Source organism: Cebus imitator, unplaced genomic scaffold, assembly GCF_001604975.1.
Source record: "Cebus imitator isolate Cc_AM_T3 unplaced genomic scaffold, Cebus_imitator-1.0 Scaffold566, whole genome shotgun sequence".
NCBI lineage: Eukaryota > Metazoa > Chordata > Mammalia > Primates > Cebidae > Cebus > Cebus imitator.
This window is the reverse complement of record NW_016107881.1, coordinates 144,113-171,376: the sequence shown is the minus strand read 5'-3', so window position 1 is coordinate 171,376 and position 27,264 is coordinate 144,113. Positions and strand designations below refer to the sequence as shown.

Genomic DNA, 27,264 nt, shown 5'->3' with positions numbered 1-27,264 from the left:
CAAAAAAGAAGGGGAGTAAGATAGACAGAGAGAGAGAGACAGACAGAGAGAAGTGACACCACTATACAATTACCATAAAAGTTAGGATGAATGATAGAAAATACCAGAGGATATCTTTACAGAGGATGTGGTGCAACTAGAACTCTCTTAAAGTAATGGTGGGAATGTAAACTTACACGACCACTTTGAAAAACGGCTTGGTAACATCTAGTAAAGCTGAAATACGCATGCTTTGTGATCTAGCAATTCCATTTCCTAGTATACTATATAATCAACAAAAAAACACATATATGTGCACCCAAAGACATGCATAAGAATTTTTATTGCTGTATAATTTATAATACTCTAAAATCAAAAACAAACCAAATGCCCATCAACAATAACATGAATAAATAATATGTAATAGATTTATACAATGGAATAAAATACAAACTATACAAAAAAATGAGTAAACTACTAAACTATATGCAACAATATGGAAAAAAATTTCATAATGTTTAAGTATAATCTTTTTATCCTCTCTTTCCCACTGTTTCCTTTACCAAGAAGCCTCTTCCCCAAAAGGAAAGCATCCATAGCAGGGGATGGCCTATGATTAATCTCATATTCCATGTTTATGGGGGCATATGTTAGCATTTAGGGAAGAAAGCCCACTTGGTGATAGCATGAATACATGAGAAAAAGTCATGCCAATTCAACCTCATTTCCACTTCAGATAAGAAGGTAGTGAAGAGAAAGTACTAGATACAGTATACACATAATTTTCAGTATATACTGAAACTTTTGACAGTTTGCCCATGATATTTTTGACTACGACAAGTCAGGGAAGGCTGGTAATACAATTATGGGTTTCTGAACAATCTCACTCAAAGACTGGATCTTTAACAAGAAGAGCAAAAAATAAATCAAAATAGCCATTATTTTAGAATGAAGGAGCTAGTGTGGGGGGAAATAAGAGAGGGAGAGGAAAAGAGGAAGAGAAAGAGATAAGGAGGCAGAGAGAATATGTGTGTGAACAGAGAAAGAAGGCATTTTATGGAAACGTTTCTACTTCTTGAACAAACTTCTAAAAGAAGATCTTGAACAAAGATCTGACAAAGCAAATGCGTGTTGGAAGCTATGCTTCAATTTTTCTTTAGTGAAGAACAACTAGCAATGATAGCACCTCAATCCATAAAACCTTCCAATTTTAGTAAATTGTTTCATTATACATAAAATGGAATCCTAAAATTTTAATTACTGTTGAGAATACATATCTGGCTTAAGACACGAAAATGTTTGCAATGCATAAAAGTAGCCTCCTGTATGTTTAACTCATCTTGTTATAGCTATTGTGAAGTTATGCAAGCCATATTGATATCATATTAAGCTTTCAATAATTTATCATTTTGACTATTGGAACAGTTTGTTTTTTTGAAGCACATGGCTAAAAGATAGATTTAAAATTTTAAATCAAAAGGAACATACAAATTTTAAAGATAAAAGTATACTTTCTTGTCTTTATAATATTTAAAGTTGATTTTGAAATTTTTAGTACTTAGTAGAAAACTGGGAGCAAACCATTTAAGCTAATTACCTATGTGACTTTTTTTTTTTAGCCAGAATGATAAAATATCAAAGCATAGCCATCAAAATCCAAAAGTATATTATATATCATCAAATCTCAGGAGCCAATGATTCCAGCTATAGCATATTTTATTGTCATGGAAAGGTGAAAAAATAAATACTACTGGGCTGTGTGCAATGGTTCACACCTGTAATCCCAGCACTATGGGAGGCCAAAGTGGGAAGACGACTGGATACCAGGAGTTTGACACCAGCCTGTGAAGCATAATGAGACCTAGCCACTAGGAAAAAAAAAAAAAAAAAAAAAAAGATAACTGGACATGGTTGCACATGCCTGTAGTCCTAGCTCTACAAGGGGCTGAAGTGGGAGAATCATGTGAGCTCAGGAAGTCCAGGCTGCACTGAGCTGTGATCATGCCACTGCATTCCAGCCTGGGAGACAGCAAGACAACATCTCTCAGAACAAAACAAAGCAAACCCCACTACCGAATAAATTTTCAAAATGTATCTTACAATTGATAAAATATGGTACATTTAGTTGAAAAATGTTAGGAATCTATTAACTAAGCTAAAGAACAACATTCAACAATGCTTGCCTAGTATGTCTTCTGTGGTGAAAATAGCCTGATATTGTCACAAATCACATTCTAACACTATAGGTGTAGACCAGGCAATAGCTTGCAAGATTTCTAAAATACTCTCTTCCTTTCTAACATACATAATCATATACTCAGTCAATTAATAAGCTTATAAATTATATGAATGTTTCAATTTAAAGATTAAATCTAAAATGTCACATGGTTTACATTCCATAAATATACATATAATTAGTTATACTAACCTCTGATATACAAATGTCAGTTCTGATTGATGGCAACAGTCCCCATAATGGAATCTGACAGTTTGCAGATTATACTTGCCTCTTGGGACTCTACAACAAATCAGTTAGTTCCAACTACTTCCTCTTCAACATTTTTTATGTTCCCTTCTCTCCCATCAATTCACATGCATGAATGCACACTCACACACATAAAGCATAAAGTCTCAAATATGGAGTTTTTTATGTCAAGGATGGTAGCTTTCAATTACAAAATAAAACTGTATTCGAGTACCAAAGTATTCTCACAGCATATTGTTTGTTGAAAAGTACAGTTAAAGCTAAAACACAAAGGGTGTCACCTGAAATGTATCTCGGTATTTTCATGTGAGGAAAAAAATATGATACTATCTTTAGCTAAAATTTCAAATTGACATTTCCAAAAAAAAAAAAGCATAAATTAATAAGAAATTCTAAAGCTTTGAAGGAGCAGAGCCAGAAATGCTGGGAATCGGGGAGAGAAGTTCTCCTATTCAAAACTTAACATGTAAAAAATACTTCCCAGACTATGTGTGTTTACCTCTGAAATACAATTCTCTTTGCAGTTCTTTTGTTTATTAAGACTTTCTTCAACAAGCCCAGAATAAATATACTGAAGTCTAGCCTCATTAGCATAAGCTTGTAAAAAAGGGAACACAATACTTTGTTACCCTGAAACCTCAATTACATATAATTGAGAAAATACAAAATTATTTATATTTCTGTTAATATAAATCATAAAGCCCTTGTTCATCATTCTAACTTCTTATCTTCAATACTCCAGGATTTCATTCCATTAACGTCTCAGAGAGCAGGCATCTGCTACAACTTAGAACTTCTCTTCACACTCATAAAGGCAGTTTGTTGTTGACATGTTACAAATTTGTGGTAGCAACCTGTCCTTCGGTGAGATCTAATCTTTACAATTGGGATATTCACAGAGAACAGGTTTCCTTGGTTTATTGTAAAGCTGTGTTTTTCAAATCAGACTGGTTTTTTATGCTATTTAAAAGCAAAAACAAAGCAAAACTTTGAACACTTGATAGTCACTACCTTTTACTGCCACATTTGCAAAGCCCAGTTTGAGGATCAATCTCTTACTAAAAAGAAACACTTTAAAATGTCATATTGCAGGCTGGGCGCAGTGGTTCACGCCCGTAATGCCAGCAATTTGGGGGACGGAGGCAGGCGGATCACTTGAGGTCAGGAGTTGGAGACCAGCCTGACCAACATGGCAAAACCCAGTTTCTACTAAAAATACAAAAACTAGTCAGGTGTGGTGGTTGGTGCCTGTAATCCCAACTACTTGGGAGGCTGAGGCAGGAGAATCGCTTGAACCCGGGAGGTGGAGGTTGCAGTAAGCCGAGATAGTGCCATTGCATTCCAGCCTGGGTGATAGAGCAAGACTCCCTCTCAAAAAAAAAAAAAAAAAAGTCATAAAGTCATATTGCAATGCCACACTACTATACCTTAAATGTGATGAACTAAATAAATGTATTCTGTGGTTCTCCACAAAAAAAGACTCAAAATAATAAAATTGTTGCCTCTTCAAACTAACTCCACACAGTCAACATTAAGTGGTTACATTTATTTGAGAATAATTAATCAAAAGTTTATTTGGGGTACACTTTGGGGAAAGAGAGACAAAGGAAAGGGGGAATCTAAAACCTTATCAACAAATTACAGTAAATGACCATAATTAAGAAATATTTTTGTAGTTCCTTACTGTTCACCCATTTAAATTGTTTACCTCATTTCCCATTTAATTGGACAAAGAACAAAGACAGAACATGGGTACATCTATAAATTTAACTAAAATTTATGTTTATCCAAGAAGAGCTTCCTGATAAAAGTCTGTGACTAACTCAATCACTCAATGTCCTTAGACATGCATGTGTCTATGGTTAGAATACAAAGAAAACTAGAAGTTATACTTTGAGAAAATATAGCAAAGCAAGGGAGAAATGTGGTCCAAACTCTTTCACACACAACGTTTTGAAATTCAGTGGTCATCTATGTGGCACAGCTGTCCCAATTCAAGCAGCTGCCACTGCCAAAGCCTATACTTCAAGGTATAGACTGTACTATATATACTTATATATTTATATAAAATATACACAGTATATATGTATGCTATACATACTATATATATATTACTAATAGAGCACCAATATGACTGTAGTGTAGAGTCAAGTGAAATTATACGTTTTTTTGTATTTTCTCTTCCATATCCTACAATCTAACTAACAACACTGGAAAAAAGATCAAGGAACAATTATTTGTCATTGGTTTTGAAGTGGCTTAACAGAAGCTCACATATACTAAAAATAGGGTTTAGTAAAGTGATAAAGGAGAAAAGCAAATATGACCAAACTAAACATAATATGTGATTATTTATAAAACCTTGCCCTAAGCTTTTGACACTATGTTGAGAAAGAAAAACTGGCACATAGCTTCAAATAGAGACAAACAGAACCTCAATAAAAGTGTTGTTCTGGCATCAAACTTTAAGAGCGGTTTCTTCTATAGAACACCATTCTGGAGACTGAATGATACAGTATGTTCACTCAGTGACCACCTTATTCAGAACAAATCTGAAATCTGTTCCCCAATGTAGCAATATTGGGAGGTGGGGCCTGGTGGGTGGTGTTTGGGTCATGGGGTCAGATCCCTTATGAATATATTAATGTTCTCTTTCTTGGGGTGAGTGGATTTTCACTCTATGAGCTCCCAGAAGAACTGGCAGTCAAAAAGAGCCTGGAACCTACCCACCAACCAACCCCTGCACTGGCTCCCCTTTCCATTTCTGCCAATTAGCTGAAGCAGCCTGAGGCCTACATCAGACATCGATGCCCAATCTTGAACTTTCCAGTCACCAGAATTGTGAGCCAAATAAATATCTTTTCTTTATAAACTACCCTGTCTCAGGTATTCTGTTGCAGCAACACTAAACAGATTAAGAGAATACTTTCAGAATAAAATAAATGCAATAGCAACCTCATGAGACAACTGCATATAGTTCCTTCAGATAAAATCCGAAAGCTCAACATTAAAACTCAACCTCTTGAAAGCAATTTAATTCATTAATTTTTTCTTAAATTAAAAAAATGCATGAATTTGTAAAGCATTCTAATCACAAAGAGACTCTCCCACCTCTTCTCCACTAGCTTGTTCTTCTCCCCTAAAATGTAACCATTGCTTACTATATATCATTTTTAAAAAGAACAAAAAATGCATATACATATGCTCTCAAAAATTTTACACAAATGGGACAAAGGACACTGTGCCCTGTCTTATGATAGTTCCTGTAGGAGCTACAATAATGTTGTCAGAGGGAGTTGTCCAATTTGATGCAAATTAGTAATGCCCAGAGAAATCTTTCTCATTTTTCTTGTTCTTTTTCTTTGGGGGAAGAAGTTGTGCGTGGGGGAAAGGAAGCTTTTGTAACTACCATTAAGTAAAGCAGAGCTTCTGGATAGTGGGAGAAGAATTTTTTTACCACCAGGTGACAATTATGAAGGGGATTCTCATTACTTGAACAATGGAAAACACTGACTGAAGATTAAATAGATACTATGTATTTATATAATCCTCCTTAAATATAACTTATTAAAACAGTGCTTTTGATATGACATAAAAATCAGATATTTCAACAAGACTTACAAGCACAAAACCTGAAGTACTTTTTATTAACTACGGTAATGTGATGTGATTATTATAAAAAGACTATAACATCAGACTGAGTAGCTTGAGTACTTATAGCAGTGTGACCTTGGGCAACTTAAATTCTCCCTGCTTCAATTTTCTCAACTGTAAAATGGAGATTAAAAAGTACTTATCTTTTAGGTTTCTTGTGATTAAGGGAATTATTCCATAAAAAAAGATTACAGCACAAAGCACATACTCACCTTATGTAAGTGTCTGCTATTATTACTGCTGTCCCTATCCCCAATCCTGTACTGCCATCACTACTACCACTATTCTGGCCAGTTAATAACTGGTTAAGACACATCAGGGAAACCGCTAGGTGCCACATCAGGGAATGAATAAAATCATAGTAAGGTAGTAGCCCAAAATGTCTACACTGGCTTAATTACAAAACATACCTATGTAACAAAACAAATTTACCTACTCTGCAAAACTAGTTGATGCTAGAAATGATGTAACAAAATATCACCTTTTACTTCTTCACCTTCCACCATGACCGTGAGGCCTCCACAGCCATGTAAAACTGTGAGTCTATTAAATCTCTTTTTATTTATAAATTATCCAGTCTCTGGCATTTCTTCATAGCAATATGAAAATAGACTAATACGAGATCCCACAAATAAGCGAGAACATGGGATGTTTGTCTTTCTGTATCTGGACTTCTTAGAACTCTCAAAAGCAGTATTAATTCTTTCTCACTTGAACACTCTTTTGCTAACTCAGTAAAAATGTTCCTGAACAGCACTTCTCAAAGCAATTTATATTAATAATTGTTCTATAAAAGAATGGATCTGTGTTCAAGTAAGTTTGGAAAATGCTAAGTTTACAATGTTAAATAAATTAACTTTCCTGCAAAGCATCATAATCTTTATTTTATATATATATTTCCCCCAATGTGCTTCCTTTTTTTTTTTTTTTTTTTTGAGTGTTGTTTTGTCACCCAGGCTGGAGTGCAGTGGCACCAACATGTTCACTGCATCCTCAACCTCTAGGGCTCAAGTGATCCTCCCACCTCAGCCTCCTGAGTAGCTGCACCCCCAGCTAATTTTGTTTATTGTCTTTATTAAATTAACATGAATTATGAATCACTCTTAGAGCAGACTACATGACCATCTGGCTATAGAATTCTGTCATTCATTCAGCAGTTCCCAAAAATATTCTTCTGCTACACACATATACACTGGGCCAATTTGTTCTAGAGTATAATAAAAGCTTAAATTTCAAATATTTCTGATATTTTCATTTTCATTCTCAAAGTAAGAATACAGACAAAACAAAGACCTCCCAGAATCATAAAATTAAATAAGCCTTTGGTTTTACCTTTAACAAAGTGCTTTTAGCCTACCAGACAATCCATACAAAGTTATCCTCTATCCTCTACAGAGACCAGTCAGGCCCTTTTAAAATCAGGTAAGAAAAACCAGTAGACGGATCCCTTCCAAAATGCTAACAAGTCACAACAAGTTAAGAGTTCTAAGACTATATTAGGATTAAGAGACTTTTACTGATACAAATTCGTAATTGTATGAATAACTATTTCATGATGGATATTCACCTCTAATGTACCTCTTAAAACATCAGCCGTGTTATACTTCAGTTCTAGGATTCTTCTGCAAAGCATTTTGCATTTTCCATCTACCAGCACTAATTTCATAAAATGATCTGGTTAATCCAGTCAGAAAGGTTAAATTTATTTCTACTATATATAGAACTCATATGGGTTTCTGAAACATAGAAGAGTTTCTAACAGGAAATCTACATTGAGAACTTTGTAAAGTAAAACATGATATTTGAACAGGGTGACAAAACTACATGTATCAATATACTTTACACTGTACATTTCACAATATCAAAATCAAGTTTACTTATAAAAGAACTTCCAAATTCTATAGGAGTAACAAAGAAACCTTTTTTTGTTAAAAAAATAGTACACTTTTTTTAGTTACGCATCTACATGGAAAAATATCAAAATAATATATATTTAGGTTAACAGATATCATTAGGAGATTTTTAAGATTCATATATGTAAAAATCTTATTGTTGGAATAAAATACAAAAGTAATTTATCAAGGATTTTTCTATTAGTTTTGAAACTGCTATTAATAAAAAAAAACCACTAGTGATTTAAAAATTGGTTTGAGTGAATGTTTATTTTCAATTAGCCAAAATGTTGTTATGACAAATGGTATTTCCAGTTAATTAAAAAATGTCTTTGTACCACAAGTTAAAAATACAGGCAAAATATTTTGTGCTTCTGAATTTTCTAATAATTTTACATTTCTGTTTATAAATTTTCTTCCTTAGAGGTAACATGTACATTTCTCTATTTTCAACTTTTAACTTCAGTAATTCAGTAAAAGTTTGGAAGTTACACATTTACGATAAAAAATAGTAGTAATTTTTCAGATATATCTTAATCACTGTTTTGTGATTATTTTGTCTGTTGTTCATTACCATTAGAATAATAAATTTGTAACCTTCATGCAATAAAGCCAACTGAGCTCATGTAAACTCCCTTTTCTACAAAAGTACAAAAAGACATAAGGAAATATATAAAATATTAATATTACACACATATATATATATACAGTAAGGGAATTGAATGATAAAAATATGATTCTAAGACTGGGCTTCTCTCAAAATTTTGGGGTCAAATTGCTTCAATTTGCAGATTATATCACTGCCGACATAGAAAGTCAAACAGAATTTATAGATAATCTATAACTATTAGTGAGAATACTTAGCAGTATCATGGAATATAATATGAAAAAAAAAAAGTGTTCTTATACTTCAACAACAGCCATTACAAAACATAACAACTTTTTAAAAAAATAGCGACAAATAATACAAGGTATCTGGAAATAAATCTTTAAAAATGTATAAGATCCATGATGAAATACATTTTCAAAGAGCCTTAAAAAATACTTAAGAAGTGGAAAATATGCAATGCTCATAGATGGAGAGATGACACAGTAAAAGTGTCAACATTGTTCAAAGTATTCCAGAAAAATAATTCTAATAAAAACCCAAACAGATCTTTGATGTAATGAAAGAGTTCAATTTCAAAATTAAAAAGTTCAGTAAATAGCTAAGGCTATTCTAATACATGAGAATAAAATAAGGAGGCAGAATCTGCTTTACAATCATGACTTATTCTAAAATAACAGTAATTAAAACAGTGTAGTCCTCAAGGAAGGCCAGATATGGACAGACAGACAGACAGACAGACACAGACACACACACACACACACACACACACACACACACACACACACACCTGCCACCACCACCAACAAATACAGCTCAGTAATAGCCACAACAGTAGAACTGAGAATGCAACAAAGATAATATTATAATTCACCAGAAAAGGCTAGAGAGATGATGACAAAATGGCTTTCTTTAGGTAAAGAAATAATATAATAACCCTGCTCTTACAAAAATAACAATAAAAATCCACAGAGACTTAAGACTTAAATCTAAAATATAAAACTTTAAATCATTCAGAAGAAAAATGTAAAAGAACTTCATACAGTTCGGATAAACTGGGATTTTCAGAAAACCACAATGAACAACACAAGGCACAAACCACAGAGAAAGTTGATAAAGTTGACTATCTTATAATTTTAAGTCTATATGGCTAAAAAAGATAGAGTAGAAATATTTCATCTTATTCTTGATTATTACATACAATAGCCCTAGATAAAATGCATGAGAGAGACATGAGAAGACTCTAAATGAAAAAGAAGTAGCACTGAATAGGGACATCAGGATTCAAATAAAGAGCTGGCAGGGAGTTCCTGGGGTTTCTTTCTGTGTATCTGAGACTGGTGTAGAAGCCCACAACTCAGAAAGTCAATGGGTGCAGAACTAACTCCCTAAACAAACAAACAAAATAAGACTGCTCTTTCTATACAAAGGACTGATAGGGAACACCAAAGAGAAACTGAATCTTTTTGACAACACCCCTCAAATACCACAGAGAATGAAAGTGCTCCTCTCTCAACTCACTGTGTGTGAAGACTGGCACTGAGGGGTGGGTACAAGTGTAAATAAAGTATTGACTACCATCCCACCCAGGTAGTAACAAGTAAGGAGATTTAAATAGGAAGCACTCTGATATCATAACACTCAAAAAGTCCAGGATGCAACTGCAAATAACATCTTTACCAAGAGCCAGGAAAATCTCAACTCAAATGAGAAGACAAATGTAACAGACACTAACTCAGATGACAAACATGTTAGAATTATATGACAAGACTTTTATTTTCATTTTATATTTACTTAAGTTCAGGGATACATGTGTAGACGTGCAGGTTTGTTACACAGGTGTATATGTGCCATAGTAGTTTGCTGCACCTAATGATCCATCCTCTAAGTTTCCTCCTTTCAACCCACAATCCCCAACAGGTCCTGGTGTGTGTTATTCCCCTCCCTGTGCCCATGTGTCCTCATTGTTCGATTCCCACTTCTGAGTGAAAACATGCAGTGTTTGGTTTTCTGTTCCTGTGTTAGTTCACTGAGGATGATGGCTTCCAGCTTCATCCATGTCCCTGCAAAAGACATGATCTCACTCCTTTTTATGGTTGCATAGTATTCCATGATGTATATATACCACATTTTCTTTTTACAGTCTACCACTGATGGGCATTTGGGTTGGTTCCAAGTCTTTACTACTGTAAATAGTGCTGCAATAAAGACACGTGTGTATGTGTCTTTATAGTAGAATGATTTATATACTTTTGGGTGTATAACCAGTGATGAGATTGCTGAGTCAAATGGTATTTCTGGTTCCAGATCCTTGAGGAATCACCATACTGTCTTCCACAATGGTTGAACTAATTTACATTCCCACCAACAGTGTGAAGGTGTTCCTATTTCTTCACAACCTCACCAGCATCTATTATTTCCTGATTTTTAAATAATTGCCATTCTGACTGGTATGTGTTGATATCTCATTGTGGTTTTGATTTGCATTTCTCTAATGATCAGTGATTTTGAGCTGTTTTTCATATGTTTGTTGTCCACATAAATGTCTTCTTTTGAGAACTGTCTGTTCATATCCTTTGCCCACTTTTTGATGGGGTTGTTTTTTCCCTGTAAATATGTTTAAGTTTCTTGTAAATTCTGGATATTAGACCTTTGTCAGATGGGTAGATCGCAAAAATTTTCTCCCTTGACTAGACTTTAAAAAAAAATTTTTTTTCTCACATTCTGTAGGTTGCCTGTTCACCCTGGTGACACTTTCTTTTGCTGTGCAGGAGCTCTTTAGTTTAATTAGATCCCATTTGTCAATTCTGGCTTTTGTTGCAATTGCTTTTGGTGCTTTTGTCATGAAGTCTTTGCTCCTATGCTTATGTCTGAATCATATTGCCTAGGTTTTCTTCTAGGGTTTTTATGATTTGAGGTTTTATACTTAAGTCTTTAATCTATTTTGAGTTAATTTTTGTATACGGTATAGGGAAGGGGTCCAGTTTGAGTTTTCTGCATATGCCTGGCCTGTTTTCCCAGCAACACTTATTGAATAGGAGATCCTCTCCCTATACTTTGTTTTTGACAGCTTTGTCAAAGGTCAGATGGTTGTAGATGTGTGGTGTTATTTCTTGTAGTATAGTTTGAAGTCAGGTAGCATGATGCTTCTTATTGCTTCACCATGCCATGCAGGGTCTTCTTTGATTTCCTATGAAACTGAAGGTAGTTTTTCTAATTCTGTGAAGATTGTCAATGGTAGACTGGTGAGAATAGCATTGAATCTGTAAATTGCTTTGGGCAGTATGGCCATTTTCATGATATTGATTCTTCCTATCCATGAGCATGGAATATTTTTCCATTTGTTTGCATTCTCTCTTATTTCCTCGGGTAGTGGTTTGCTGTTCTCCTTGAAGAGGTCCTTCACATCCCTTGTTAGCTGTAGTCCTAGGTATTTTATTCTCTCTGTAGAAATTGTGAATGGGAGTTCATTCATGATTTGGCTTTCTGCTTGTCTATTATTGGCGTAAAGGAATGCTTATGATTTCTGCACATTGATTTTTGTATCCTGAGACTTTGCTGAAGTTGCTTATCAGTTTAAGGAGTTTTTGGGCTGAGATGATGGCATTTTCTAAATAAAAAACCATGTCATCTGCAAACAGAGACAATTTGACTTGCTCTCTTCCTATTTGAATACCCATTATTTCTTTCTCTTGCCGGATTACCCTGGACAGAACTTCCAATACTATATTCAATAGGAGTGGTGAGATAGGGCATCCTTGTCTTGTACCAGTTTTCAAAGGGAATGCTTCCAGCTTTTGCCCATTCAATATGATATTTGCTGTGGGGCTGTCACAAATAGTGCTTATTATTTTGAGATGTTTCATCGATACCTAGTTTATTGAGAGTTTTTAACATAAAGTGATGTTGAATTTTAGCAAAGGCCTTTTCTGCATCTATTGAGATAATCATGTGGTTTATGGATTACATTTATTGAGTTGCATATGTTGAACCAGCCTTGCATCCCAGGGATGAAGCCAGCTTGATCGTGGTGGATAAGTTTTTTGGTGTGCTGCTGGATTTGGTTCTGACAAGATTTTTAAAGTAATTATCATCAAAATCCTTCAAGGAGCAATTTCAAACACTATTGAAACAAATCAAAAAATAAAAATGTCTCAGCAAGGAAATAGAAGATAGTTTCAAAAGCCTAATAGAAAGTTTGGAACTGAAAAGCATAATAACCTAACTTCAAAAACTCATTGGAAAAGCTCATTCACAGATTGTAGACAGCAAAATAAAGAATCAGTGGAGTCAAACATAGATCAAAGAAGTCATCCAAACACAACAGCAGAGAGAAAACAGATTGAAAATAAAACAAAAAACAAAAACCCAGATCTTGGTGTCCTGCGGGATAATAACAAAAGAGTTAACATTCCTGTCAGCAGAATCTAAAAAGTAAAAGAGAAAACAGGAAAGTTTAAAGAAATAAAGGCTGGAAACTTGCCAAATTTGATATGGGACATAAATCTGCAGATTCAAGAAGCTGAGCAAACACTCCTAGGCACATTATAATAAAACTGCTGGAAACTAAATATAAAGAAAGAATCTTGAATCTTTAAAGAAGTTCAAGAGAAACAACACATTAGCTGTAAAAGAACAATAATTTGAATGGAGTAAATTCCTCTTCAGAAACCACAGAGGCCAGAAAAAAAGTGGCATACATTTTAAGGGCTGAAAGAAAAGAAGGCCTGGTATGGTAGCTAATGTCTATATTCCCAGCACTTTGGGAGGCTGAGGCAAGAGGATTGCTTGAGCCAGGAGTTTGGGAACAGCCTAGGCAACATGGCCAATACCTCACTGCTACAAAACATAAAGATTAGCCAGATGCGGTGGCATGCACCTGTAGTCTCTGCTGTTCAGAAGTTTGAGAGGAGAGGATTGCTTGAGCGCAGAGGGCTGAGGCTGCAGTGGGACATTATTGTGCCACTGTAGTACAGCCTTGGTGACAGAGTGAGACCTTGTCTCTAAAAAATAAAAAAAAATGAAGAAAGAACTGACAACCCACTAATCTATTTCTGGCAAAAATGTCCTTCAGGAATGGAAGTGAAATAAAGACATCCTCAGATTTTATGCAGAAATGCAGCAAGTGCCGGTAAGAATTAGAATTTGGAGATTATTGGCCCAAGGGTATAATCCAACATGCATGACTATGGCTGCAAAAAAGAGGAGAGAAAACCATGACTTAATTGGTGAAGGGTGCCCAAAATCAGATCTCAGAGCTGGAATTCAGAGCCAGCAAAGCAGCTTGAAATTTAAGTGAAAAGCACAATGCCAGACTGAGAACTAAACAGAAAATTTATGGGAATTAAGCATATAACTTACAGATATTCAGATAAAACTGCAACCTGGGCATATATAATATTTGCCCCTATCTCCATCTACCATTTATTCCCACCCTTATCCCATATATTGAAATAACCAATAGACTACATATCATAGGAAAAATCCCTTTGAAAGAAAGGTAGATCAGGGCAGTGTGACATTGAACATTGCCTATGATCTGAGCTCATGCATATATATAGCACCCATGCCCCGTCAACCACACTTGCTGGAGCTTTGATCTAGCAGAGTTATATAAAGAAAATTCAGATTTGCCTTCACAGTTGCTTGGGCCTAAGAGATCTAACAGAATCTCCCTCTATTCTCAACCAAAAAATAAATAAAAACAAAACCTGAAATAACCCATCTCTACTCCCAAAGGCATACAGGTAAATGCCTCCCCCTAAAAGGATGAGCAAGCAAATCTAAAAGAAGAGAACAATTTCAAACTCAGAACAAATGTCTTGCTTTAACACATAGTTGCTGCCAGGACAGGAGAAATCTTTTCTAAAATTTCAGACCAGTGTTTTCGCTGATGTTGAAAGGAACACTGCTCAATGGCAGCACTGAAAAGTACAGTGAATGTTATAAAATAGTAACTCTTCATTAAGGATACATTTAGAGGGAGAAGTTTAAAACCAATGGTAGATACAGAATAATGAAAAATAAGGTTGGAAAAGTTGATGAGTGTTTTAACCAATGACAAATTTATGGTGCTTTTCAAAGTTGCACAAAATTGCTTTTTGGCTGCACACCAAAAAAATATTTGTTGTCTGTACTGATTGTTTCTCCTAACAGTAAATCTTACAATTACATAATTCTGTCTTGTAAAAGAAAATTTTACATTGAAACCTCAATAAAATCATAACTACTGCTATACCTGATGGTCCCTAGTAAACCACAAAATATATCACATCCCATATTATACTTAATTTATACAAGATTCTTAACAAGCTAGGTAGTTGGACTTAATTCAATAAGCAATAAAGAACCAATGAAAGTTTATGAGCAAGACAGTAATATGATCAGAACAGCATGGCAAAAAAAATTACAAATGAGATTAATTTACCTTCCTATATTTAAAAAAAGATTAACAATACTGAGAAAGTCAGAAAAAATGACAAGGGGAAATTTTAGACTATATTTAATTTAATCAATGCTGATTATTGGGAAACTTATTTATAAAAATGCATAATAGGGATAATTAAGAAGCTATTAAAAATTATAAAATTGAGGGTGAGGAAAGTAAGAAATTCAAACTCCACATAAAAAGTTGAGTAAGTATGTACGCCCACATTCTTTACATTATTCTCTGCTTTGCTCCATCTACAGCCTAATCTCAAAGGCAGTGACAGCAGAACAGTTTTTAATCTGTAAGAATCTGTGAGATGGGTAGGACAGGGTAAAAAGATTAGAAACTATATAGTTTCAGTTCTATAAAAATTAGCACCTCTAAGTATCAGGAATTAGAGCAAGCACAAGACAGGAGGTTCAATTAATAAATTATTTCTGAGGCCAAGCACATAGTCCCTGCCCTTACACAGTCAAAAAATACTGACAAAGGATACAGGGTCTAGCAAAGTGCAAAAATGGGCAAATGAGTAAAAAATAGATGTTCATAAACCTTTGAAAATACATAAATCTAAGTAGATTCTTTTTTTATTTTTTTTGGTTTTACTTTCTGCTCCTGTAAAATGGAGATACTAACCAATTGGTTCTTTTGAAGACTCAGGGAAGTTGTACATATGCATTTAGCATAGTGATTGACTCATAAATTGAATAAATTGAATTCAAATAAATGTTACCTCCCTTGTCTTTTCATAAACATTCTTTCTTTAGCATCAGTAACATAGTTGGATACAGTTCAAGAGCAATTAAAATTTTACTTGAGAGTGATCCAGATTTTAAGACTATGTCAGTCCAAAAGCACAGATTTTGGGCACTAGGTATTATTTTATGAATATCAATGAATGGTGCTATAGGAATCAGGGGAGAAGAAGTAAATACAAGGTTTGAACTGGATTTTAAAGAATGGGCAAGATGTGAACAAATGTCAATAAAGGAAGATATTAAGAAAAAGGAGAAAATACATGAGGAAACTTTCTAAAAAGCAATAATCACTTAAGAAAACATTACTTGAGCAATGCTATTTTAGAAAAAGCAAAAATGGCCTGGCTATAGTTTATATTGGGAAGCATCTGTGAGAAAAGGTTGAAAATCGGGCTGGAAATATATAATAAAAGGAATCCAATGTCACATATAAGGAGCTTTCTCCTATCATAGTAGTTTTCAAACTGTTTTGACTTTGGGGCTCCTCTGTAATTTTTAAACTATTCAAGTCACAAAGAGCTTTGTCTTTGTGAATTAAGTCTATCAATATTTCTATTTATTTATTTATTTACTTATTTATTGAGATGGAATCTCACCCTGTTTTTTTTCCCTGACTAAAAAATTTGGACTTTATTATTTTTATTATTATTATACTTTAAGTTCTGGGGTACATGTGCAGACCACCCAGATTTAACATCTTGATGTCTCTTGAATGCTGGCTTCCTAGCTTTTAGACAGTCATTTTATTACTATGTGCTCACACAGCTTTTCTTTGGTAGGTGTAGAGAGAAAAAGGTCCCTTCTTATTATAAGGGCACTAATCCCATCATACAGGTCCTCTCCACTTCATGATCTAATCTAAATCCAATTATGTCCCAAAGGCCTCACCTCCAAACACTATTACTTGTGGACTGGGACTTCAACATATAAATTATGTTTGGGGGTCAGGGAGATGTTATGTAAACATTCAGTCCATATATGTGACCTTATTTGAAAAAAGGGTCTTTGTAGATGTAATTAAGGAAAGGTTGTTAAGATGAGATCATCCTGATTATGGTGGGCCCTAAATCCAATGACCAATATCCTTGAAAAAGGGGAGTGGGGGAAAACATAAGCAGGGGAAAAGGTCACATAAAGACAGAAGCAGAGCTTAGAGTGATGTATCTACAAACCCAAGAATGCCAAAAATTCCCACCAGCCAGCAGAAACTAGGAAGCATAGACCAGGTATGCTCTCAAAGCCTCTCGAAGGAACCAACTCTGCTGACACCTTGATCTCAGACTTCTAAACTCCAGTAGTATGAGAGAATTAAGACTATTGTTTTAACACACTGTAAACCAAATATAAAATTCTAAGCCCTGCAACCATCTGAATGGATCCCTCCTCTCAGCAAAGGCATTCTAAAGTAAACCTGAAAAACTAGATCAGGCCATGATGGGAAGGAAGTGAGGGCAGGACATACCTTATTATACTGTCCTTCCTCTTGGAATTACTGATAGAACAGACTCTTTAAGTATAATAAGAAACATTTACAATCTATTCTCCCTGAATGGATAGGTTTCATCTGCATGATAAAACCTTGGTCTCCACATTCCTTTCTTTAGGTAATAACTCTTTCAACCAATTGCCAATCAGAAAATCTTTACATCCACCTATGATCTGGAAGCCCCCACTTTGAGTTGTCCTGCCCTCCCAGACCAAACCAATGTACATCTTACATACATTGACAGACGTCTCATGTTTCCTTAAAATGAATAAACCAATCACATTGAGCACATGTTGTCAAGACCACCTGAGGTTATGTCACTGGTACAACTTTAACCTTGGCAAAATAAACTTTCAAAATTGATTGAGACCTGTCTCAGATACTTTTGGTTTTTACCACTGAGCTTATGGTATTTTGCTATAGGGGCCCTAGGAAACTAATTCACATTCCAATCACATATTAAATCAGTATTGACTCATCATTTCTAAAGTTCTATTATCTATTTTCCATCAAACTATGAATTTTTCCATAATATCTGGTCATCCACTATTTCATTTTTTAAAAACACAATGAAACTCACCTTACTTACATATTGCTTTTAATAATAGTTATCTAGTTGAAACCTAAATATTTTTTTCTTACTTAGTCATAAAATTCTTGAAGACAGGAACTGTATCTTAGTTGTCTTTGTTGTCATGCATTCATTCATGTCATCTAATATAGTGCTATACACAGTGCATGATTTAATAATAATAACTGTGTATTTGATGAAATAATGAATGGCCAAAAAGCTTTATTATATGTTAAGCCATTCTTATGGAATGGTTTGGGATACTAGTGCAATCATTTTAAGATCTACATAGTTCCCTCCTCTTAAAATTAAACTCTAGTCTTACCTATATCCTCATTCCCTACTATTTTAAAAGAACAGCCTCGGTGCCAAAAGACTTCGAATCTAACAATATTCAAGATGCAGTAAGAATCACAAGAATCATAAGGGATATTAGAAAACAAAGTACCAGCAAAAGCTCTTTGTAGTACAGAGATATGGTGTGGTTACAAATAAAAGTTTATTATATTATGTTTGTACTATGTATTCTAGTTATTTAAGACATAATCATTTAATAATTTTCACAATTCCTAAAAAAAAGAATGGTACTAAACAAAAAATCTAGGTAAACAACATACCTGAGTTCGTAAAATTTCACTTTTTGACAACTGCATATCACCAGTCAATTCTTTCACAATGATGCCAAGCGGTTCTAGACGTCTGCTGAAGTAATTTGTCATTTCAGCTGCCAAGGCTTTCATTGGAGCAACATATACAATCTATACCAAAGAACATTAGCTTGATTAATGAGCAAAAACTACAATATCATTTGTCTCACAGTAGCTAAGACAAGTCACAATTTATTGTAAAATATGATTCTAACTACTTCCAGTGAAAAATCTTAATTGATGCATGAAAAGTCTTATCGTTGTGAGATATGTTTGTACCTGTTTAAAGAACAAATAGAATTGGTTCACACAGCTGCATCACTTTGAAAATTGGTTTGGTTTCAAAGCTAAATGTATTTTCATAGTTTCTTACGTGGTAATAGAATTTTCATAACACAAATAAGGACTGCCTTAATAGTAATGAAATAAATCAAGCAGTATTACTTATCTGACTTTAAGTACAATATCTTTAAGAATATAGCAAATTTATTTTGTTCCTTAAAATTTAAAAAGCTGTTGTCTGATTTATTTACCTACCTTGAATTCATTCTTTTTGATAACACCTTGTTGAAAATGCTGGCGAATTTCATGCAAGACCGTAAGCATTGCAATATTGGTTTTTCCAGCTCCTGTTGGGGCACAAATCAGCATGTTCTCATTGGTGTTGTAGGCAGTCTCAAACACTATTGACTGGATTCTATTGAGTCTCTTCATTCCTTTAAAAGCCAGCTGTCCAATCTAAAAAAAAAAAAAGCATCACCCATTATAAATAGTAACAATGTGAAGGACCCACACAAATCATTCATTGCAAACATTTATTTCAGCTGGTTTTTTTTTTAAAGAGACTAATCTGTAGTTTCACAATGTGTGTTTTATTTAAACAGAGGTATATGCAGTTGAGAATAACTGAAAAATATTGTACAATTCTAATATACTTTAAACGGAAACTTAATAAATTTGGAAAATGTGATTACACTATACCTAAATTTTAGTATACAATTCTTAAGTAAAAAAAGATGGCAAATTAGTAATGTAAAAAAACAAATTAAATACAGGTATTTTTTGAGTTCATATTCATTGACAGATTTCATGATGAAGTTCTAATTTATCTAGTCTAGATTAAAGATGACTAGACAGCAAACAAGATACTTCTTGAAGATATAAATCAATAGCAAATTCTATTTCATGTGTTTTTTAAAAAACTTTTTAAAAATGCAGCAGTAGCAGTAAGAACAAAAGCCATAAACTACACTTATACAGTTTGTACTGCAACGTGTGCAGATGTAGAATCTTTGATATTATTTCCTTGTTTAATCCTCAAAACAATTCTATGGTGTAGATACTCTTATTGTGTCCTTTAATCAGAAAGAAACTAAGACACAGAATAGTTAAATAATTTTTTCCTAAAATTTTCCTATAGAAGTCTTAGATGAAAACTAAATGATCTGAGAGTAAACAAAACACTGGTTGGGATTACTGGCGGAAATTTGGAATGGTTTATAGTAATGTCAAAAAAATAAACTTTGAAGCCAAGAATATTACCAGCAAAAAAGAAAGTCATTTCATAATGACAAAAAGGTAAATTAATCAACATGATATAACAGTCCCAAATATTTGTGTACCTAATAACAGATCTTTAAAATACATGAGTAAAACCTGAAGACATACAAAGGGAAATAGGCAAAGATTTCAATACAACTCTTCAAAATCTATACAACAAGGAGGCATGAAAATCAGCAAGGCTGCCATAGGCTTGAATGGCACTATAAACCAACTTGACCTGTTGACACTTAATCATCTAACAATAGTAGAACACACGTTCTCCTCCACTGCTCTTGGGACATTTAAGTTATATTATATTCTTGATCAAAAAACAAGTCTTAATAAATTGAAAAGGAAGACAGTCATACAAAGCATATTCTCTTGAGTGCAATGGAATTAAATTAGGTATCTTTATTATAAAGATACTTAGAAAATATATAAATATTTGCAACAAAATAGCACAACTCCTAAAATAGCACACTTCTTACCACTGATGAAAGAAGAAATCAAAATAGAAATTAGTAAGTATTCTTAACTGAAAGGAAATAAAGATTTATTATGTCAAAAGTTGTAGAGGCTGCTAAACCAATACTTAGGGAAAATTCTGTAGCAGTAATTACTATATTAAAAAAGAAGATGCCACAAGTTCTCTTTCATATGTGGTACCTGAAAACACTCATCTCGTAGAAGTAGAGAGTAGAATAGTGATTACCAGAAGCTACAGAAGACGGGTAAAGAAAAGCATGGAGAATGGTTGGTGAATGAGATCAAAGTTATAGTTAGGATGATTAAGTTCTGTTGTGCTATTACACAGAATACTCTAGCAAATAATAAGGCATATTTCAAGATAGCTAGAAGAAAGAATTTTGAATGTTATCATAAAGAAATAACAAATATTTAAAGTGATGAATATGCTACTTAGCCTCATTTGATCATTCATAATGCAATGTACACATTCATTAAAACATCAAATGGTACCTTTATTTGTCAATTACAAATAAAACTTAAAAAAATAGCAATTAAAAAAAGAAAAAAAGGTTTTAAAAGAATGACTTTATCTTCTAAAATAAAAAATTAGAAAATCAAAACCAAAGAAGAATAAAGGAAATAATTACTAACATCAATGAAACAGAAAACAGAAAAGAATGATTCTTTGAAATTAATAAAATTGATTAACCTCTGGGCAGACTGATCAGAAAAAAAAGAGAAGATATTAATTATCCATATCAAGAATGAGAAAGGTGGCATCACTACAGATAATATAGAAATGAAAAGAATAATAAGAGAACATTATGAACAACTATACGCCAGTAAACTTGACAACTCAGATGAAATGGACAACGTTCTTAACACAAATTCTCAAAGCTCACTCAAAAACAAATACACAACTTAACCCCATATCTATTAAAGAAATTAAGAATAAGGTTAAAATTCTTTCCACAATGAAAACAAAAAACCTCCAGGGCCAGAGAGATTCTTGAATGAATTTCATCTAAAATTTAAGATGGAAATAGTATCAATACTACATGGAGTTTTAAACTATTTCAAAAAATATATATAAAAGAAATATTCCCCAAATCATTCTATGAAGATAGCACTATAAAATATAAAAGCCAGGCAAAATAAAATCACAGACTAATACCCCTCAAAGATTAAATTTAAAAATTATAAATGAAATAATAATACATCATAGAAAAACTTCATGGTCATCTTAATAAATGCAGAAAAAGCCTTTGACAAAATGGAATATCCATTTATTTTTATTATTGAACAATCGTTTATTTTTATTTTTACTTATTTTTTTTTAATCTTAGCAAACCAGAAATAGAAGAAAATCGCTCAACCTGATAGAGGGCATCTATATACAAAAACCTTATAGCTGCTCCCATCATATTAACAGGATAAGATTGAATGTTTTTCTCTAAAACCAGGAATAAGAAGGGTGTTACACTCACTCACCAATTAACATTATATTGGAGGTTCTATCCACTTAACATTGTACTGGAGTGCAAACAGAAAAGGGAAAAAAGAAAAATAATAGTCATTAACATAAAAAGGTAGAAAAAAAATCTGTATTTAGAGATGACCTGAGTGTCTATGCAAAAAATCATACGGAATCTACAAAAAAAAAACTCCTAAAGCTAATGTGTGAATTCAGGAAGGCTAAGGATACAAGATAAACAACTAAGAAATTACATTTCTATATACCAGCCATAAAATATCTGAAAGCAAATTTTTTAAATAGTAAAAATAGTACTCTGTTATGAATTCCTTAAGGATAAGTATGAAAAGAGATGGGAAAGATCTGTATACTGAAAACTATACTATTTTGCTAAAAGAAATGAAAGATAAAATTTTTAAGATGTCTTTTTTTTTTTTTTCTTCCAAATTCATCTACGGATTCAATGCAATTCCAATAAAAATCCCACCAGGCTTTCCTATGGAAATTGACAAACTGACTTTAAAATTCATATGGAAAAACACAGGATCTAGAAGGAAGAAAACAATTTTGAAAAAGAGTAACAATGTTAGAGAGCTAAAACTACCTGATGTCAAAAATTATTAAAATACTAGAGAAATCAAAATACCATGATATTTATATAAATATAAACAAATAAATCAAGGAACTGAATAGAGAATCCAGAAATAAATCCACACATATTTGGACAACTGATTTTCAACGAAGGCTGAAAGGCAATGTAAATGACAAAGGTCAGCATTTTGAATAAATGATGCTAGAACAAATGAGTATACACAGGTTAAAAAAATGACTTGAATCCATACTTTGTGTCACATAACAAAGATTAACTCAAAATGAATTACTGACCTAAATGTAAAACCTAAGAGTATAGAACATGTAGAAGAAAATGTGGAAGAAAGTCTTTGTGGATGTGACTTATGTCAAGATTTCTTAAATAAAATAAAATAAAATCTATAAACATAACAGTAAATTTGACTTAAGCAAAATGGAAACCTATTATCTTTAAAATACTGTTAAGAAAATAAAAACAGAAGCCACAGAATGGGATAAAAATCTTCACAATACATATATCTGATAAAGTAGTTATATGTAGAATATATAAAAAAACAACACAATAACAAAGAAAACAAGAATTTAATTTTAAGAGTAGATAAAGAATTCAATGATCATTTCACCAAAGAAAATATGTAGATGTCAAATAAGCACATATAAAAATGCTCAACATCATTAGTAATTAGGGAAATAAAAATTAAAATCACCATTATGCACCTATTATAATGACTAACATAAAAACAACTGGCAACAAGTTTAGTAATTTAATTTTTTTAATTGCAAATATTGGTGAGGATGTAGAGAAACTAGAATTCACACACATTGATGGTAGATAAATTAAAGGTACAATCACTTTCATGAAACAAGCAAGTTTTTAAAAGTTAAAAAAACATGCACCTAACATATCCCTTTGAGGTTCTACCCAAGAGAAAAAGAAGTATATGTACATACAAAAACATCTATATGAATGTTCACAGCAGCTTTACCTGTAATAGCCTAAAACAGGAAAACCACTCAAATGCCCATCAACAGATAAATACATAAACAAAATGTTATATATTCATACTATGGAATACTACACAGCATTAAAAAATAATTAATTATTGAGACATGTAACAACATAGATGAGTTAGACAACATAGACTTATCTATTATATATACACTTACACTTTCATTTGGACAAAAGATATACTCAGAAAAGAACACAGTAGTATCTCCTAGGCCTAGAAACTCTTAGGCGGGTCAATTAAACATCTGAGCATACCAGTGAGATCACTCAGCCTCGGAAGGACAGCACAACACATTTTTCAGGACACTGGGCTTACAGTCAGGGACCTACAGGTTAAGACACTGGCTTTGCTACTATTTGCAATATAACTTTTAAGAAACTTAATATCCCTAAATTCCATTTTCTCATCTGCAAGGTAATAATGCAAGTATGACCTGCAGGTAATTTAAGATCTCTAAATTCAGTTTCTTCATCTGTAAGGTAATACTGCAAGGTAAAGGTGTTATTTTTATAACACGAGGAAGTTACAAAAATTAATTTAAAAATAGCTAACAATTATAGGGTGCTTACTATGGGCTAAGCATAGGAGTCCTTTACATAAAATATCTTAATTACTTCTATAACCACACTGGACTATTTTATAGATGAGAAAACTGAGACTTGAAAAAGCTTGTTTAAGTTCACACAGCTATAAATGGTAGAGCTGGTATTTGAAGTCATATAGCATAACGTCAGAATTACAGCCTTTAATTAGATAATATTTATAAATCACATACTATAAACCATACGCAGAGATGGTACTTGTTAAATATGTTAAAATAAATGAACAGTAGCTATTATCATTACTGTCATATGTCATTTCATTTTTATATGACATTTACTAAAACAGTGCTATGAATGAATGCAGTAATTTCCAGTTTTAAAGACTTATGACAAGAAACAGAGTATACTATCCTAAACTACAAATCTGATCATGTCACATTCCAGCTTACAAAATGTTCAAAGACTTCTCATTTACTCTTCATTACCATTCAACTTCAAGCTCAAAAGCAATCTCCAGTTCTCTCTAATTCCCTAAACAACTGTTATCTTTACTTCTTTATGCTTCACCATATTTTAGAAGATTTAAGAAAATATCACAGCTTCTCTCAACAGCTAGACATTCAGACAACCCTCTTTATATATTATTATTATGACCCTGAACCACAAATATTGAAATCAGTTCTTTATATGTATTTCTGACCCATTGGATTGAAACTAAGGATTCTGTTTTTTATTACTCTTTGTATTACCCCAGCACCTAATCAATTGCCAGGAACAAAATAGCCCGCTAAATAAATTTTTATTGAATGATTTTATGCTGGCTAATTGCAAAAAGAACTATAATTAAATGAGGGGAAAAGTTTAAAGATATACACTGCATACATAATGTCCTCCAAAGAAATACTAAATTGAATCTAACCAAAATATGTAGCGGTTTAGCAAAAGCCTTATATTCAACTTTCAGTAAAAAACTTATTTCTTTGTTGTTAAAGGTGATAGTTCAAGAGATAAATAAAATATCAAAAGAATATACTAACAAATAAAACCTATTACACATATAGAGGTTTATAGCATTCTAATCAATTCAATAATCACTTACTGATTGTTATACTAAGGAGTTCTGTCAACATAAATATTTGTTTTTATAACAAAAGTTAGACAATGTTTAAAATGATCCTTAAAATTGACTAGTGGGTTCTGTTGATGTTTTTTGAGACAGCATCTTGCTCTGTTGTCCAGGCTTGAGTGCGGTGGAGTAATCATAGCTCACTGCAACCTCTAAATTCTGGGCACAAGTGATCCTCCTGCCTCAACCTTCTGAGTACCTGGGACTACACATGCATGTCACCACACTCGACTAACTTTTTTATTTTTAGTAGAGATAAGGTCTTGCTGGTCTTGCTCAGACTAGTCTGGAACTCCTGGGTTCAAGTTATCCTTCCACCTCAGCCTCCCAAGGCACTTGGATTAGAGTTGTGAGCCGCCACACCTGGCCCTAGTTTGTGGTTTAAAGGAAGAAAAAGGTATGTTTAAAATTAGATTATATCATTTAGGTTTCTATAGTAAGGATATGAATTATATGCTGAGGTATGTGAGGGAGAGGCAGTCACTAAGCATACCATGTCAGGTAGAAGAAACAGGGTATTCGAAAAGCACTTAGAGCCAGTGAAAAGGAATAGCAAAGACGATGAAGATGGAAAAGCAGGCCAAGAGCAGACTACATGTGCCACACTGAAGGAGCTGACCTTTTCTTCACGCATTTACGAAGTTACTAAATGAACACCAAATTACTGAATGAAATAGCCATGGACTTTTTCAGCCATTAGGGATGTAACTGTGAGCAAAAGCAACACAGTTACTATTTAAGGTCTCTTTTAAGCAAGGAAGAAGCACTGAATTACAGTTCAATTTGGAATACAATAAGAAAAATGTTTAAAACCATAGAAATAATAAATTTATCTTCCAAGAACAAGAAGACTTAGATTTAAATTATGAAAGAAAAATTCAATATAAATAAAAGAAATTATAAAGACTCCTCTGGAAACATCTCTAAAAGGTTATTTTAGAGACCACATGAAGAAATTATCAAAAGGAACTGAGACCTAGAGAGGTTAAATAGCTTACCCAAGTCCACACTGCTAATAAATTGTGGCCCAGATGGGACTTAAACTCAGTATGTCCTAGCTCAAATACAAATTACCACCAAATTTACTGTTTAAAAGAATAATATATGATGATTTATCTTGCTAGTTTTCTCTACATTTATTTCAAAAGAAACATTTCAAAAAATCGTTACAATATTGTTGCATAAATACATATCACTATCAACAGAACATGCTGAATAGAAACAGCAAGTTAAAAAAGAAAAACCCTCCAAAACTTCATAACATATTTAAAACAGCTCATGTTTTGTACCACTCCTTATAAAGTTTCCTTTTGTTTTTCATTTTGAGTTAAGGAAAATGAATGAAATAATGTTCAGCAACAAACGTTGGTAAAACTGAAAGGAATCTGCTCAGACAGCAATAGGAAAAATCATTAAAGGACTCAGTATATGTGATATTGTGAATTGTGTTTGTAAGCTACTGGAACATGAAATAATTAATGTCCATTATGCATAGATTTCTTATGTTTAAATGATATTCAAATTATATTTACAAATGCTTTAAGAAAAGAAACGATTAAAGAAGAATGTGGGTTCTAGCAAAACTATTTTACTCAACTTTATAACTACATACTGATAACATGTGTTGTTTTATTTATATTTCCTACACACAAAATACCTAATTAAATGAAGCTAATAATCTTTGCCTCTAAATATTTGACATTCTTCTAACTTAAAACGTTTCATATTGATCTTATACATTAATGAATACATAAAGATAAACAAATTATTTCTTAGCAAATCAGCATTTGCTTTTAAACAGAAAACTGAGAGTCTCATGATCATTTATCTCAAGTGCTTTATGTTTAGTCCAGATAGTCATTCTAAATATATACTATTTAACCTTTTAATTGGTTCTAACTACTAAGCATTTTCAAAGCATATCATATTTAGCAGACCAGAAACATTTTCCATGTTACAAGCTTCATCCTACAACCACTTGTCTATACCTATTGGGACTCAC

General features: G+C 33.0%; 1 protein-coding gene across 3 annotated transcripts in view; it reads right to left on the bottom strand.

Annotated features, from left to right (window-relative positions):
* The window catches only part of ASCC3 (activating signal cointegrator 1 complex subunit 3), a 361,903-nt gene that overhangs the window by 238,315 nt on the left and 96,324 nt on the right, over nucleotides 1–27,264 (bottom strand). For all 3 annotated transcript variants that reach the window (XM_037734022.1, XM_017515928.2, XM_017515926.2), the window contains exons 9-10: nucleotides 19,047–19,247; nucleotides 18,480–18,620 (exon numbers count right to left, since the gene is read on the bottom strand). In XM_037734022.1, the coding sequence (XP_037589950.1) occupies nucleotides 18,480–18,620; nucleotides 19,047–19,247 (342 nt within the window). The remainder of the gene's footprint in view (nucleotides 1–18,479; nucleotides 18,621–19,046; nucleotides 19,248–27,264) is intronic.